The sequence below is a fragment of the Melitaea cinxia genome, chromosome 23 (genome assembly GCF_905220565.1).
Source record: "Melitaea cinxia chromosome 23, ilMelCinx1.1, whole genome shotgun sequence".
NCBI classification, from domain to species: Eukaryota; Metazoa; Arthropoda; class Insecta; order Lepidoptera; family Nymphalidae; genus Melitaea; species Melitaea cinxia.
In genome coordinates this window covers 1,070,316-1,085,132 of record NC_059416.1, presented here as the reverse complement: position 1 = coordinate 1,085,132, position 14,817 = coordinate 1,070,316, and the positions used below count along the sequence as shown (strand labels likewise).

Genomic DNA, 14,817 nt, shown 5'->3' with positions numbered 1-14,817 from the left:
TTTATTCGGATGTTAAAAGACTTTGCTCATATTAAAATGTTTTGATAATTATTTCCTTTTTCATTTCTATTTATTTAAGGGATTTATCATTATTATTTATTATTTTTAAAACTTTTTTGAATATTTTCATGGGTATTATTCGTTCAGAAAATTTACAAAAGATGAAGATGATGATGATGATAGCAAAGGTTTTTGAGAACCAAAAACATATTTTATGATATCTGTGGATCTCGATACAGTTACATTACAAAAGAAAAAATATATAGGAGGGGGAGGGTTACAGCAAGAAATTCGTAACAACCCGACTGGATATGTACCTCGACATTAACAAAGATCTCAGCTAAATAATACTGTTCACAATTAGTATCATGTTCCTGGTGTGAGTAAGGTGGCCAGAGCTGCTGGGGAGGGTAAATTATAGGGTCAGCAATGTGCTTGACATGCTACTGTTGTTGCAGTCATCTATTGGCTGCAGTAACCACTTACTGACAGGTGGTAATGTGCTTACAATGCTACTTTGCTGTGAGCGTCCACTGGCTGCAGTTGGCTGTAACCACTTACTGACAAATAGAAAATACCTACGCTTGTTTGCCACGTTAACCGTTGTGTTTTCATTTTTATCTTATTTTATTTACTGTTTATAGTATTTAAAAGAACAATAGTACATAGTGTAGGTATATGTTAGTCATCTCGCAGATTTTCCTTGTAATTATGTTAATCGCAAGTTACAATAAAATGGCCGGAGAAGACAATGATCGCTTGAGCAATTATTTAATGAGTTGTTTCGTAGCGGGGAAATATTAATTGATTACTCTTTGTTCCGTTCGCTTGTTATTATGTTTTATAAAACGACTGCATATTATTGTTATAAAGAAATAATACAAATATTAATATTTTTTATATATTTCTATAATCATAATTTTTTTTATTTATTTGTCATTATTTATTTAAATAATGTTAACAGAGAATTCAAAAAAAAATAATACCTAATAATATATAATTGCTTTATACCTATTAGTTGCTGCTCTAAAAAAGCAACAAAAACAAAACAACACATTTTAAATAAAGTTTAAAGCATTATCAATATTTCACAATGAATGCATTACCTATTCTTTGTAAATTTCAATCAAATTGACATGCATTATTTTTATCGTGTTCTATATGAATACAGAGAAAGTGCGATCTAATAGTAGGGTTTTTTTTTGGTAATCAAATGTGGTAAACAGCGTACCTAAGACCTTGTGTTAGATGGTAGGTTGACACCGTAGTTTACAGACACCCTCGACCCTCCCCATGAGCCCTGGCCACCCTACTCACCACAGGAACAGTGATGTTTAGCTCAGACCTTCTAAGGTTGAGGAACTTCTCAAGTTGGGATACTCGAAATTTCCAGCAAGATATGTCCTGCTATGCCCTTTAATCAATAAACTAGTATGAACTAATATTGATTTACTTATTTCTTAAAATTAATAAATTGTACTGTGTGGCTACGGCACCAAAGAATATAGCCATCCCCTCTCTTCCTGTGGGTATCGTAAGAGACAACTAAGGGATAACAAGGTTCCACTACCACCTTGGAACTTAAGAAGACGACCGATGACAGGATAACCATCTAACCGCTGGCTTTGAAACACACAGGCCGAAGACGGGCAGCAGCGTATTAAGTGCGACAAAGCCAGCCCTGCGGTCACCAACCCGCCTGCCCAGCGTGGTGACTATGGGCAACACACATGAGTTCACGCATTTTTGGCGCGAATTTGTGGAGGCCTATGTCCAGCAGTGGACTGCAATAGGCTGGAATGATGATGATGATGATGATGATGAATAAATAAATAAAAAATTACAGTTGCAAAGACCGTTACTATTTAGCCTTCAGACTCGTTGGTAATCGAACTAGAATACACTTGTATAATATAAATGAGCATATTATGCATACAAACGGTATTTTATTACGCCTATACTTATAAAATCATTGTCCTTGTAATTTTTCCATCTGCACCTTCTGTAAGGGTTTTTTTCTTTGTGAATTTACTACGTAGTTCCTCTGTTGTTTGTTTTCTCGGGTTTTTACTGTTTTTCTATCGCTCTTATATTGAGTATCTTGTTAGTTTCTATATAAACGTTAAAAATACTAAAATAGAAATCTTTCCATCGTAGACGTACCCAGAATTTTGTAAAGGTGGGGCAAAAAAGTAAAACTTCATAAGTATGAGAAAATTCACTTTTAATTTCCTTTCACTATCTACACTACTTCAAAATTAGTCTTCAAAATCTACCCAAAAGTTCCTTCTTAAAATTAAATTATCAATTATTAGCTTGGCCTCCGAGTGAGGCAAATGCCCACCGTGGGTACGCCCACGCTTTCCACTCTGTAATATTAGTATAATTATGACGTAACCTAACTTCTATAAATACACTATGGTCATCGAAAATCTTAATAATATAACCTTTTTTGATTACAGTCAAAATGGCGACGAAGGACTTCCGGTCAGACAGGGTCAGGCAAATGTTCAGTTGGACAACTGGGTGAGTGCACTAAATTAAAAAATAAACTCGTTTACTTTAGTGACATTTCGTATTTATCAACTAATTTAATAATTAACGAACATTATAATTGTAGCTCTTCTGAAATAATTAAATACACGTACACACAAATAAGTACACATACATCCTTCCATCCTCACAAACTTTGTTATTTAAAATATTAGCAGGATACTTAACTATAACTGACGTAAAATACAACAGCAGGAAATTTCCTGCTCAAAATCTGGGGCAGCATGTCTGGGGACAGGTCTATAAGCTACGGTAATCGCTTACCATCAGTGAGCGGTACGCTTGTTTGCCGAACTATAATATATATAAAACAGTATCATATAATATGTAATTGTGTTTGCAGACAAACGAAAAAAAACCGACTTCAATTACATCGACAAGTAATACAACGTAGATCGACGAAAAAATACCCATACAGGAAAATACCACGGGGCCAAGCCTGACCCAGGCTTGGCCCAACTATGTAAAACTCTGGGCCAAGCCTGCAAGCCGGGCTTGTCCCAGTATTGGTAGAAGTCTGGGATGATAACGATGGGCCAAGCCTGGGCCAGGCTTGGTCGCCGGGACTGGGCCAGGCATGGCCACCGGGACTGGGCCAGGCTTGATCGCCAGGACTGGGCCAAGCCTGCAAGCCAGGCTTGTCCCAGTATTGGTAGATGTCTGGGATGATAACGATGGGCCAGGCCTGGGCCAGGCTTGGTCGCCGGGACTGGGCCAGGCTTGATCGCCAGGACTGGGCCAAGCCTGCAAACCAGGCTTGTCCCAGTATTGGTAGAACTCTGGGATGATAACGATGGGCCAGGCCTGGGCCAGGCTTGGTCGCCGAGACTGGGCCAGGCTAGGTTGCCGGGACTGGGCCAGGCTTGGTTGTCGAGACTGGGCCAGACGTGTAAGCCAGGCTTGGTCCAGTCTTGGTAAAGTCTGGAATGATAACGATGGGCCAGGCTTGGGTGCCGGTACTGGGCCAGGTTTGGTTACCGGGACTGGGCCAGGTTTGGTTTCCGGGACTGAGCCGGGCTTGGCCCAGTCTTGGTAGAAGTCTGGAAGGATAACGATGGGCCAGGCTTGGGTGCCGGGACTTGACCAGGGTTGGTTGCCGGGACCGGGCCTGACTTGGTTGGCAAGATCGGGCCATGCCTAATTCCCAGGACTAGGCCATGCTTTATTGCCAATATTAGACCTCGCTTAACTGCTATTACTGCCCAAAAAATTAAATGCCGAATATTTTCCATTTATAAAAAAATGGGATTAATAATTGTAAATACATGTTGATAGTAACTATATTTTTATTATAATGATGCACTAGTTAAATTACATTAAAATACTTCACTGACTGTAATTAACAATACAATATAAATCATCATCATATATATTAATATAAATAATGCTTGTTCTACCGGTGACAACCTATAATTTTTCAATCTTTTGCTAACAATATTTTAATAATTTGTAAATCTTTGTGAATAATATTTGGATAGTTTTTAAATACCAATGCTTTGCGTTTTTCCTCGTTATCTTTTAAAGATTTATAAAACTACAAATGTCGCAATGTCTTTGTATGGCAAGGCGTCACCGATAATATTCCAAGCTCTTAGTTTACTCGGTGCATGTCCTGACTGCTGGACGACTTCTAATATTTTTTTAACTTGTTGTCCAATGGTGTAATTGACGCTTTTTTTTACTTTAGACATTTCAGTGCAAATAATACGCTGCAAATATTTCGCAAGATGTTCGTAGGTAGTTTGTGATGCCTGGAAATTGTACAATAAATGATCGTGGTAATTTGTATTATTTTAAAATTAAAAATGTATAATATTTTCGTACAATAATTGACCAGTGCTTTTAGCCTTTGATAATGGTAAAAAGTGAAAAAAAATACATTATAGTAGTATATAACCGTTTTTTATTTCTTTACCTTTTACGTGAAATTATAGCTCACTAACGAAGAGATTTTAAGCAATACAGTATTAACCCTTATCCAATTAAGCACCTTAAATAGGTTATGCATTTAATATAGATCAATATGGCCCTCAGCTCACAGCATGTAATTTAAATGAATAGTTTCGAAGATATTACAAATTTAAAATGCAGGGATATAGCGGTTGCGGCGGTACCGGCCGGGCGGCGCGGGCGCGTGCCCGTAAATAATAATATAATTGTGTTTGCTCGCAAACGAAAAAAAAACCGACTTCAATTACATCGACGAGTAATACTACGTAGATCGACGAAAATATAGTCAAGTAACTACGCGTTATCAAAGATTACTCAAAAAGTAGTTATCAGATCTCAATAAAATCTATATGTGACCACATGACAAACATCAGCTTTCGATTAAATTAAAAATTATTAAAATCGGTACACCCAGTAAAAAGTTATTGCGGATTTTCAAGAGTTTCCCTCGATTTCTCTGGGATTCTATTATCAGATCCAGGTTTCCTTATCGTGGTACTAAACTAGGGATATCTTCTTTCCAACAAAAAAAGAATTATCAAAATCGGTACATCCAGTAGAAAGTTATGCGGTATAATACAACGTAGTTCGACGAAAAAAGCGTCAAGTAAAAACGCATTATTAGATATAACTCGAAAAGTTGTTGTTAGATCTCAAATAAATTTAAATGGGACCAATTGGCACACACCACCTTTCGATTAAAACAAAATTTGTCGAAATCGGTCTACCCGGTCAAAAGTTCTGATGTAACATACATAAAAAAAAAAAAAAAAAAAAAAAAAAAAAATACAGTCGAATTGAGAACCTCCTCCTTTTTTGGAAGTCGGTTAAAAAGTAATAGCGCGTCGAAGACCGCGCGCTTCGACCACCACACCAACTTTGTTATAAGCCGAGGTGCGACCTCTCTAGGAGACACCCTAAAATTTAGGGTGTCTCCTAGAGAGGCATTAGGTAGGTCCTAGGTCATTTAGGGCCTAAATGATAAATTTTGAGGTTATAAGAAAAAAGTGTAAATAAAAAATGTATATATCTTTTTAATACCTACAACTTTGCCATTTACCTTATTTCCGTAAGACTTGTAGTTTAGCCAGAAATCGACATAAGCCGTTTTTATCCCCATAACCCCTCACTTCCCGACATTTATTTTTCCTTTCATTTTCGTTGTATTCTCTTTCTTTTCCAATGGGTTTCATCCTACTATAATTTTTTAGGTTTCAAAAGCTAAATGTACTGGTCTATAAGTAAATATAATAATAACAATATTAATAAAAACAACAACAACATAATCCTTAATTATTAATATGTTTGTTCAATGTCAATTTGTAATTATCATGTGTAATTTCTAAAACGCGTATCACTTTTCAATTATTATTACATGATAACTAATTCAGGAAATATTAAGTAAGTTATACCTTTAGGTTCCATTATACTTTTACACGCAGCTTCATCGCTCTTATCAGGTTCCTTCTAAATTGTCGTTGGAAGGAATTACTACAAGAGCATAGGCTCAGTATTTAGATCAATCACTGTCAGTGCTCTCAACATCATTTGTTTTAAAGGATTTTTTAATCGGCGTGATCCTTGATTATAATCCTCTGAAACGCCAATAAATTATGTTACTACACGATTACTACTACACCGAGCACCATTACTTTTATTATTAGAATTGAAATTCAATAACATTAGCGAAAACAAATTTACGTTGTACAATTTAAAACTTCTAAAAGATTAAATTCGATTTTGATATCTATTAAAAGGTTAATTACAAGGTATTGTCTCGAGATAATTTTAATACTATAAATAAAATAATTAATGTGCGTAAATACTCACTAGCTTAGCTGATAATCTGATTGGTTATTTTAACCATCTCATGAAAGGCACGATTTCAAGTTCAACCCATTTATTCACCTTTTGTCTTCATCTTTTTTTGGTGGCCACAAACACATAGGTAGTTTCGTTCTCAGTAAGCCAAGAGATTAGTACTAACTCTATAATTTTTTTATTGTTTAATTTAAATTTATTTATAACAATTTCCGTCATTATACAAGTAAAAAAAATTAATAATAACCTAAAAGAAATTAAAAACGTTGAGTGAAGCAAGCACGTAGCTCGACTGATTCAACATCAACACAAAAGTAGCGTAGCGTATGTCGCAGCAAATAATTAGGAAAAAATATGGCTGTCGCTGTCACCGTTTGCGCAGGTACTATTGTAGACAAAAGTGCTAAGGCAAATGCTCCACCAACCTCTGCGGTTGCCCGTGAAATTCAAAATATATTATAAAATATATACTAGTATAAGTTTGTCAGCAAATGAATAATTGAATCGTGTATTAATAATAAAGAAACTATAGATAGATAGATATAAAATGCATTAGCGTTAAGCCCGCCTTTTGTACACATTTGTTTTAGTGTATTTATTGTACAATAAAGAATTTAAATAAATAAACAAATAAATCATTCTTCTCTCGTCTTAAAGTTGGCTGAAGTTGATGCATTATTTTGACACAAAATTAAACGTTAATAAAATAGACAAACGAATCCATTTCGTTCGTTATTGTACTCTAGGGCACGAGAAGCGTGTGCGAGGGTGGAGAGGGACGCAAGGCGACAGTGCGCGCTTACGCAGACCCGAAAATCTGTTACTACGCAAGGTTTTGCGCATTCAAGGTCAAACACGATGCGACACGTGAACAGTTGCTTTGCTACTTGCTACACTTTCTATTGTCTCCGTGTATAGACATATGGGGTCACTAGAATGCCTAGCTATTATTCGGTCTATCCTAATAACCTCACATTTATTTGACTGTTACTCTCTAATGTAATTTATGTACTTGTAAAAGATGTTCTTAGTTTTATATGATTACTATATGTAGGAGATAATTATTAATAACAAAATTTATTATGTAGATGAATTTAATTTATAAAGTAAACGATATTACAATTAATATGAGAATGAAATAATAATTAAATTTAGATGCACGGTTAGTTTTAAGATTCGTAAGCAAGTGTGGTGTGTGAGCGCCGTTCAGCCGAACACTTCAATTCTTGATGGCGTCATATTTCTTTCAACGCATTGGTTTTATCGTGTGGTCCAATGTGTAAAATTTGTAAGGAGCTGGTCCAAGTTGATAAAATAATATTGTGGCGTTTATTATCATCAGGAAGTTCGCCACATATTCCCCCTGGCTAGACCGTAACTACGGTCGATAAAAGTTGGGAAATTGGACTCTTCGCCCGCTTCGTGTGTACTTCTCTGTTGAAGTTTTGACAGGTTGTGATAGTGTTACCTTTTCTTCTCTTGCCATGTACGCCGGTTTAAGCCTGTCGATAGAAACATTAACCTTTTTGTTCTGGACGTCTAGTGTGAAATACTTAGGCGTTCTTTCGATGACCTTGAAGGGTCCGGCATACGGTGGTTCTAACGATCCACGCAATCGGTCTTGTCTCAGAAATACATGCGATGAGTTTGTTAAGTCTTTAGGTATATAAAATGGTGATGCGGTAGATGTATGCCAGGAAGTTGGTCTTGGGGAAAGTTTAGCCATATGAGATCGTAGGCGTGTGGCGTAAAGAGTTACATCTGTTGCGGTGTAATCATCCTTAGGCGACAGGAACTGACCGGGCAATATAAGTGGCTCACCATAAACGAGCTCTGCTGGTGACGCTTGAAGATCATCCTTCCAGGAGCTGCGCATGCCAAGAAGTACTAGTGGAAGAGACTCAGTCCACTGCGAAGAACTACAGTTGCTGTTGCACATGATTGCTGTTTTAAGTTGTCGATGCATTCGCTCAACTATACCGTTTGCTGCAGGATGGTAGGCGGTAGTGCGAATATGTCGAGCGCCAACTGTCGCTGTGAGAGATTTGAACAGTTGACTTTCAAATTGCCGACCGCGGTCTGTGGTTACCCGGGCTGGGCAACCAAAGCGTGCAATCCAACCGGACACCAAAGCTGCGACACAGGACTCAGCTGTTATGTCCTTAAGCGGGAACGCCTCAGGCCATCGCGTGAATCTATCGATGACGGTAAGGCAATACCTGAAATCATAAGAAATAGGTAAAGGTCCTATGATGTCGAGGTGAATGTGAGAGAACCTTGAAGAAGGAGTAAGGAAAGTGGAAAGGGGGGATACTGTATGGCGGATAATTTTGCATTTTTGGCATTTTAAACATTGCCGTACCCACTCTCTACAGTCCTTACGAATCCCTGGCCAAACAAATCTTTGTGTCACCAGTCGTACTGTAGCTGACCTTCCAGGATGATGTAAATTGTGTACCATGTCAAAGACTTGTCTTCTAAATTCTGGTGTTATATACGGTCGAGGTGAATGCATGGAGATGTCACAGTAGATGGGTATAGTAGTAAATTCAGTTGACATTTTCACAAGCTTCAGTGAAGAACCACGGCGAAGAAAGTCTTGCAGTTCAGTATCATTGTCCTGAGATTGTGCAAGAGTCTGATAATCTATGGTACTGATTTCTTCGATCCGAGAAAGTGCATCAGCTACTTTGTTGTCCTTACCCGGTATATATTTTATATCAGTGGTAAATTGAGATATGAAGTCGAGATACCGGAATTGTCGTGGTGAACAGTCTTGCTTACTGGTAGAAAAAGCAAAAGTGAGGGGCTTGTGATCGGTGTAAACAGCGAATGTAGCAGTTTCTATCATATGTCGAAAGTACTTGACAGCTTCGTATACAGCTAGAAGTTCTTTGTCGTAAGGGCTATACTTCTTTTGTGCAGTAGACAATTTATGAGAGTAAAATGCTAGAGGTTGCCAGTCATCAGCTTTCCTCTGTTGGAGTACCGCACCGATAGCAAAGTCTGAAGCGTCAGTGACGATTGCGAGTTCTGCCGAGTAATCTGGATGAGCTAATAGTGTAGCTTGCGATAGTGAAGTTTTACAGTCTTCGAAAGACTTGAGTAATGTAGATGTCATCTCTACTGGGTGAGAACCTTTCAGTTTAGGTCCTTGTAGAATGGAATTCAGCGGCGCCTGGAGTTTTGCGGCATTCGGAATAAACCTACGATAAAAGTTTAGCATTCCTAGAAACCGTCGAAGTTCTTTAACTGTCTTAGGTACAGGAAATTCGTTGATAGCTTGGACTTTTGATTCAAGAGGCTTAGATCCAGAAGCAGAAACGTTATATCCTAAGAAATTTACAGTTTCTTGACCAAATGAGCATTTGGAAGTGTTAATTAAAATGCCATACTGCTTGAGACGTTCGAATAACTGCCTTAGATGTGACTTATGTTCCTCTTTAGATTTAGAAAATACCAAAATATCATCGATGTATCCGTAGGAGAAGTCTAGACCGGATAACACCTCATCAATAAATCTTTGAAATGTTTGTGCTGCATTCCTAAGTCCAAATGTCATGTAAGGGAATTCGAATAATCCAAACGGTGTTGTGATAGCAGTTTTTGGTATATCCTTCGGACTTACAGCTATTTGATTGTATGCCTTAACAAGATCAATAGTAGAGAATATTGAACATCCTGACAACTGGTATGAAAAGTCATGTATATGACGTATCGGGTATCGGTCAGGTATCGTTCTAGCATTGAGTGCTCGATAGTCACCACAGGGTCTCCAACCATCGTCCTTCTTCTTAACCAAGTGAAGAGCAGAAGACCAAGGACTTTCAGAGCGTCTGGCTGTACCACTTGCTAACATATCCTCGAATTCTTTTTTAGCAGCCTGACAACGGACAGGATCTAGACGACGAGGCTTACAAGATACTGGTTGTCCAGGAGTGGTTCTGATGTAATGCAGAGTATTATGTTTTGTCGGAGAGTGTATACCTGCTGGCCTTGTGATCTCCGGGAATTCTCGCAAGATCTCGTGGAATTCAGTTTCACCTGTGACAGTCTTCACTGATGCGATGTCGTCAGACGGAACTGTATGGTTAGCACGTACTGAGAGGGAAGTGATACCATCGATCAAGCGTTGCTGTTTGCAGTCTATGAGCAAACCATAGTAAGTCAGGAAATCGACACCAATGATAGGTCGGTAGACATCAGCGACTGTAAAGTTCCATGTGAAGTCTCTACGAAGTCCGAAATTAAGATGCAGTTTTATTGGTCCGTAAGTATGAATGACTGTGTTGTTTGCAGCCACCAACTCAAAATTAGTCTGCTTGCGGGGCGTCTTTAATGCTGACCGTGGGAAAACACACAGGTCGGAACCAGTGTCTACAAGGAACTGCATTTTACTTACACGATCGGTTACAAAAAGACGGCCTGTAGTTGTTGTTGGGCAGTCATAGGCCGCTACTTCCGACTGCCCGTGGAGTTTTCCGAAGAAAAACTACATGGCTCCTTGCATTTTCTTGCATTTGCGCCGTAGGTAAAATGGTAAAAACAATGAGGATGATCTAGGGGTGGTTGCTTGGGACATGAGCGGCTTCGTGAGCGATTATATTTTCGGGTATTTGAGCGTGAGCGCGAGCTATTGTGTTCTAACCGTGCCTTAAGTTGTGCTACTTGCTTTGCTAGTTCGCATACCTGCTTAGCCAAGTCATCGTATGAAGAAGATGAAGTATTAGAAGATGTACTTGCTATCTGCGGTGTTGATGGAGCAATTTCATGCACCTTGTCGGCCAATTCTGCCAGCTTCTCTAACGGTAGATCTATCTGTGAAGCGATTACGGTTTGAATTGTCTGAGGTAATCGACTAGACCATAAAGTGGCTAAAAAATCTTTAGGGACTGATGGACCTGCCAGTCCTTCGAGATGACGTAGGAACTGTGATGGTTTTCGGTCGCCTAGCTCCTCATGCATTATAAGTTGCTTTACGCGTTTCTCCTTTGAGGCAGATAGGCGTTTAATGAGCTCGTTTTTAAGTTTTGAATATTTATCTGCAACGGGCGGATTAGTAATTACGTCTTTTACTTCAGCTGCATATTGGTGATCTAATTGAGCCACTAAATAGCAAAACTTAGTCTCGTCGGTTGTTATTCGAGATAACGTGAACTGGCTTTCGACTTGAGCGAACCATAAGGTGGGTTCCTCTGGCCAAAATGGTGGTACTTTCACGCCTACACGCAATACATCTGTGCCGACATCGGCATCTCTAGGATCATCCTGATTCATATTTATAAGAAAAAAAAATCTCGCTTACCGCTATCACTTGAGGCACACCCTAAAAATCACAACTCAATATTCCTTAAGGTATCTTTTCGATGTTTTCAAAATCCAAACTTCGTTCCTCGTCGGGGTCACCAATAATATGGGGTCACTAGAATGCCTAGCTATTATTCGGTCTATCCTAATAACCTCACATTTATTTGACTGTTACTCTCTAATGTAATTTATGTACTTGTAAAAGATGTTCTTAGTTTTATATGATTACTATATGTAGGAGATAATTATTAATAACAAAATTTATTATGTAGATGAATTTAATTTATAAAGTAAACGATATTACAATTAATATGAGAATGAAATAATAATTAAATTTAGATGCACGGTTAGTTTTAAGATTCGTAAGCAAGTGTGGTGTGTGAGCGCCGTTCAGCCGAACACTTCAATTCTTGATGGCGTCATATTTCTTTCAACGCATTGGTTTTATCGTGTGGTCCAATGTGTAAAATTTGTAAGGAGCTGGTCCAAGTTGATAAAATAATATTGTGGCGTTTATTATCATCAGGAAGTTCGCCACAGACATATTTATATTAAGTATATCAATTTACGGCTTCTAATAATTCTTAAATAATAATAATAAAGAAAAATAAACGTGTCTGACTGACTGTAAAAATTAATATTTTTTTTCTATCAATTAAAAATTAAATCATTTCAGTATTTTAAATTATACAGTTAATTTATTTAGCTCATAGTTAAATTGTAGATTATCAATTTATGGAAAAAAAACTCAATTTAAAGTTTTAAATAATTATATTAAGTTTTGAAGTAATTAAGACGTGAAAACTATTTAATCGATTACTTTGCAAATAAACTTAAATATGTACAACAATAGTCTAATATTATATTACTTTTATTTATTCTTATAATGCTCATATATCTATTTTAATATATTATAAGTTACAAAGCTTTGTTTTTATTTTTATAATATTATATAGGTATATATCGGTTCAGGTTTGTTTCTTACACACATATTAATAGTTCCGACATTCCTTTTTTGTTTTCATTTTTTATTTAGTTTTTACTTTAATTAACATTCCACAACAATAAGTATTTAATACTAGGTTGTTTTATTTCGGATCTTCCAAAACTTTATTTTTATAATGTTAGCTAATTTTTTCAATTAAATTATTTTTTCATATAGTTTTATACGAATAGAATATACAACTTTATCTGTTCGCACAACAGGTATTCGTAATCTACTATAAGCTATGATGACACGAGTTTCAAAACTATATTTTTATTTTTATAATGTTTGATTCGCATACTTATTTAATTCATTAGTTCTTAAAGTTCTATATAAAACAACAAACAAATATAACAATAGTCTTTCTTTATTTTAAAATTATTCCTTTTTTCGGTTACATTATTAACCTTTTTACATTGCTTGGTGTTGTAAACATTTATTATTCGAATTTCGTTACAATGTGTTTTGGTCCAAAGTTGGGTATTCATTGGCATGGCCGAGGCTAGTTTAACCAGTCTTGACCCACGCTTGGATCTCCAATGAATGGCCAAGACTAGGTTAGCCAGTGTTGGCCCAAGGTTGGCTGATCATTAGCATGGCCGAGGCTGGGTTAACCAGTCTTGGCCCACGCTTGGATATCCAATGAATGGCCAAGGCTGGGTTAGCCAGTGTTGGCCCAAGGTTGGCTGATTATTAGCATGGCCGAGGCTGGGTTAACCAGTCTTGGCCCACGCTTGGATCTCCAATGAATGGCCAAGGCTGGGTTAGCCAGTCTTGGTTTAAGGTTGGGTGATCATTGGCATGGCCGAAGCTGGGTTAACCAGTCTTGGCCCACGCTTGGATCTCCAATGAATGGCCAAGGCTGGGTTAGCCAGTCTTGGCCCAAGGATGGGTGATCATTGGCATGGCCGAGGGTGGGTTAACCAGTCTTGGCCCACGCTTGGATCTCCAATGAATGGCCAAGGCTGGGTTAGCCAGTCTTGGCCCAAGGATGGGTGATCATTGGCATGGCCGAGGGTGGGTTAACCAGTCTTGGCCCACGCTTGGATCTCCAATGAATGGCCAAGGCTGGGTAACCCAGTCTTGGGCCAAGGTTGGGTGATCATTGGCATGGCCGAGGCTGGGTCAGCCAGTCTTGGCCCAAGGTTGGATAATCATTGGCATGGCCGAGGCTGGGTTAAGCAGCCTGGCCCAGGCATGGGCCAATACTGGTACGCCGAAGCTAGGTTTCCCAGTACTGGCCCAAGCCTGGCCCCTTTGTCAACTCTGGGGGTTTCCTGCTTGGGTAGTCAACGCGTTATCAAAGATTACTCAAAAAGTAGTTATCAGATCTCAATGAAATTTAAATGTGACCACATGATAAACATCAGCTTTTGATTAAATTAAAAATTATCAAAATCGGTACATCTAGTAAAAAGTTATATGGTATAATACAACGTAGGTCGACGAAAAAAGCGTCAAGTAAAAACGCATTATTAGATATAGCTCGGAAAGTAGTTGTTAGATCTCAAATAAATTTAAATGGGACCAATTGACACACACCACCTTTCGATTAAAAAAAATTGTCGAGATCGGTCCAGTCGGTCAAAGTTCTGATGTAACATACATAAAAAAAAAATACATTCGAATTGAGAACCTCCTCCTTTTTTGGAAGTCGGTTAAAAACAGTATATTACGTTGATTATAAAGTTAATCAGAACATAGATAATCATTGAAAAACATAACATGATGCAAAAGTTATGAAAGCTCCGCTGACGTAAGAGCTACTTTCGCCCGCAGCCGAGATGTTGATGAACTGGACCTGTTAACCTAGATGATAACTCACGTACAGGCGAATTACGATCTTACTTGATTATAAATATTTAAATTTTTCTACAAATTACATTCATTCATCATAAGGATAAGTTAAGATCTTGATTTTGTTAAAATTAGCACATAGGTAGGTATTTATATTTTTCTATACTCATTATGTATAGAGAAATTTTAACATTTTTTAACTGATAATTATATAAATGTTGTAAGACGATTAGATACTCGGATCCCTTTTGACCTGACTGAAATTGGAAAGATAATAGAAATAATAATAATATGATAAATACTGTAATAATATGATAGATTGTGTCAAAATATTCGTTAAGTGTATGTATATGCATATGTATGTGTATATGTGTGTGTGTATATGTAAGTGTATATGTGTATGT

General features: G+C 37.6%; 1 protein-coding gene and 1 long non-coding RNA gene across 2 annotated transcripts in view; one reads left to right on the top strand and one right to left on the bottom strand.

The window, feature by feature from the left end:
- The first annotated feature begins 2,485 nt into the window (after positions 1–2,485).
- The window catches only part of LOC123665080 (ABC transporter G family member 23), a 121,498-nt gene continuing 109,166 nt past the window's right edge, over positions 2,486–14,817 (top strand). The window contains exon 1 of the mRNA XM_045599428.1: positions 2,486–2,526. Coding sequence (XP_045455384.1) covers positions 2,507–2,526 — 20 coding nt within the window. The 5' untranslated portion in view covers positions 2,486–2,506. The remainder of the gene's footprint in view (positions 2,527–14,817) is intronic.
- On the bottom strand, positions 3,866–6,677 carry LOC123665082. The gene is made up of 5 exons (XR_006744984.1): positions 6,572–6,677; positions 6,334–6,491; positions 5,916–6,098; positions 5,564–5,738; positions 3,866–4,304 (listed from the first exon to the last, which is right to left on the bottom strand). It is a non-coding gene; the product is annotated as an uncharacterized LOC123665082 (long non-coding RNA).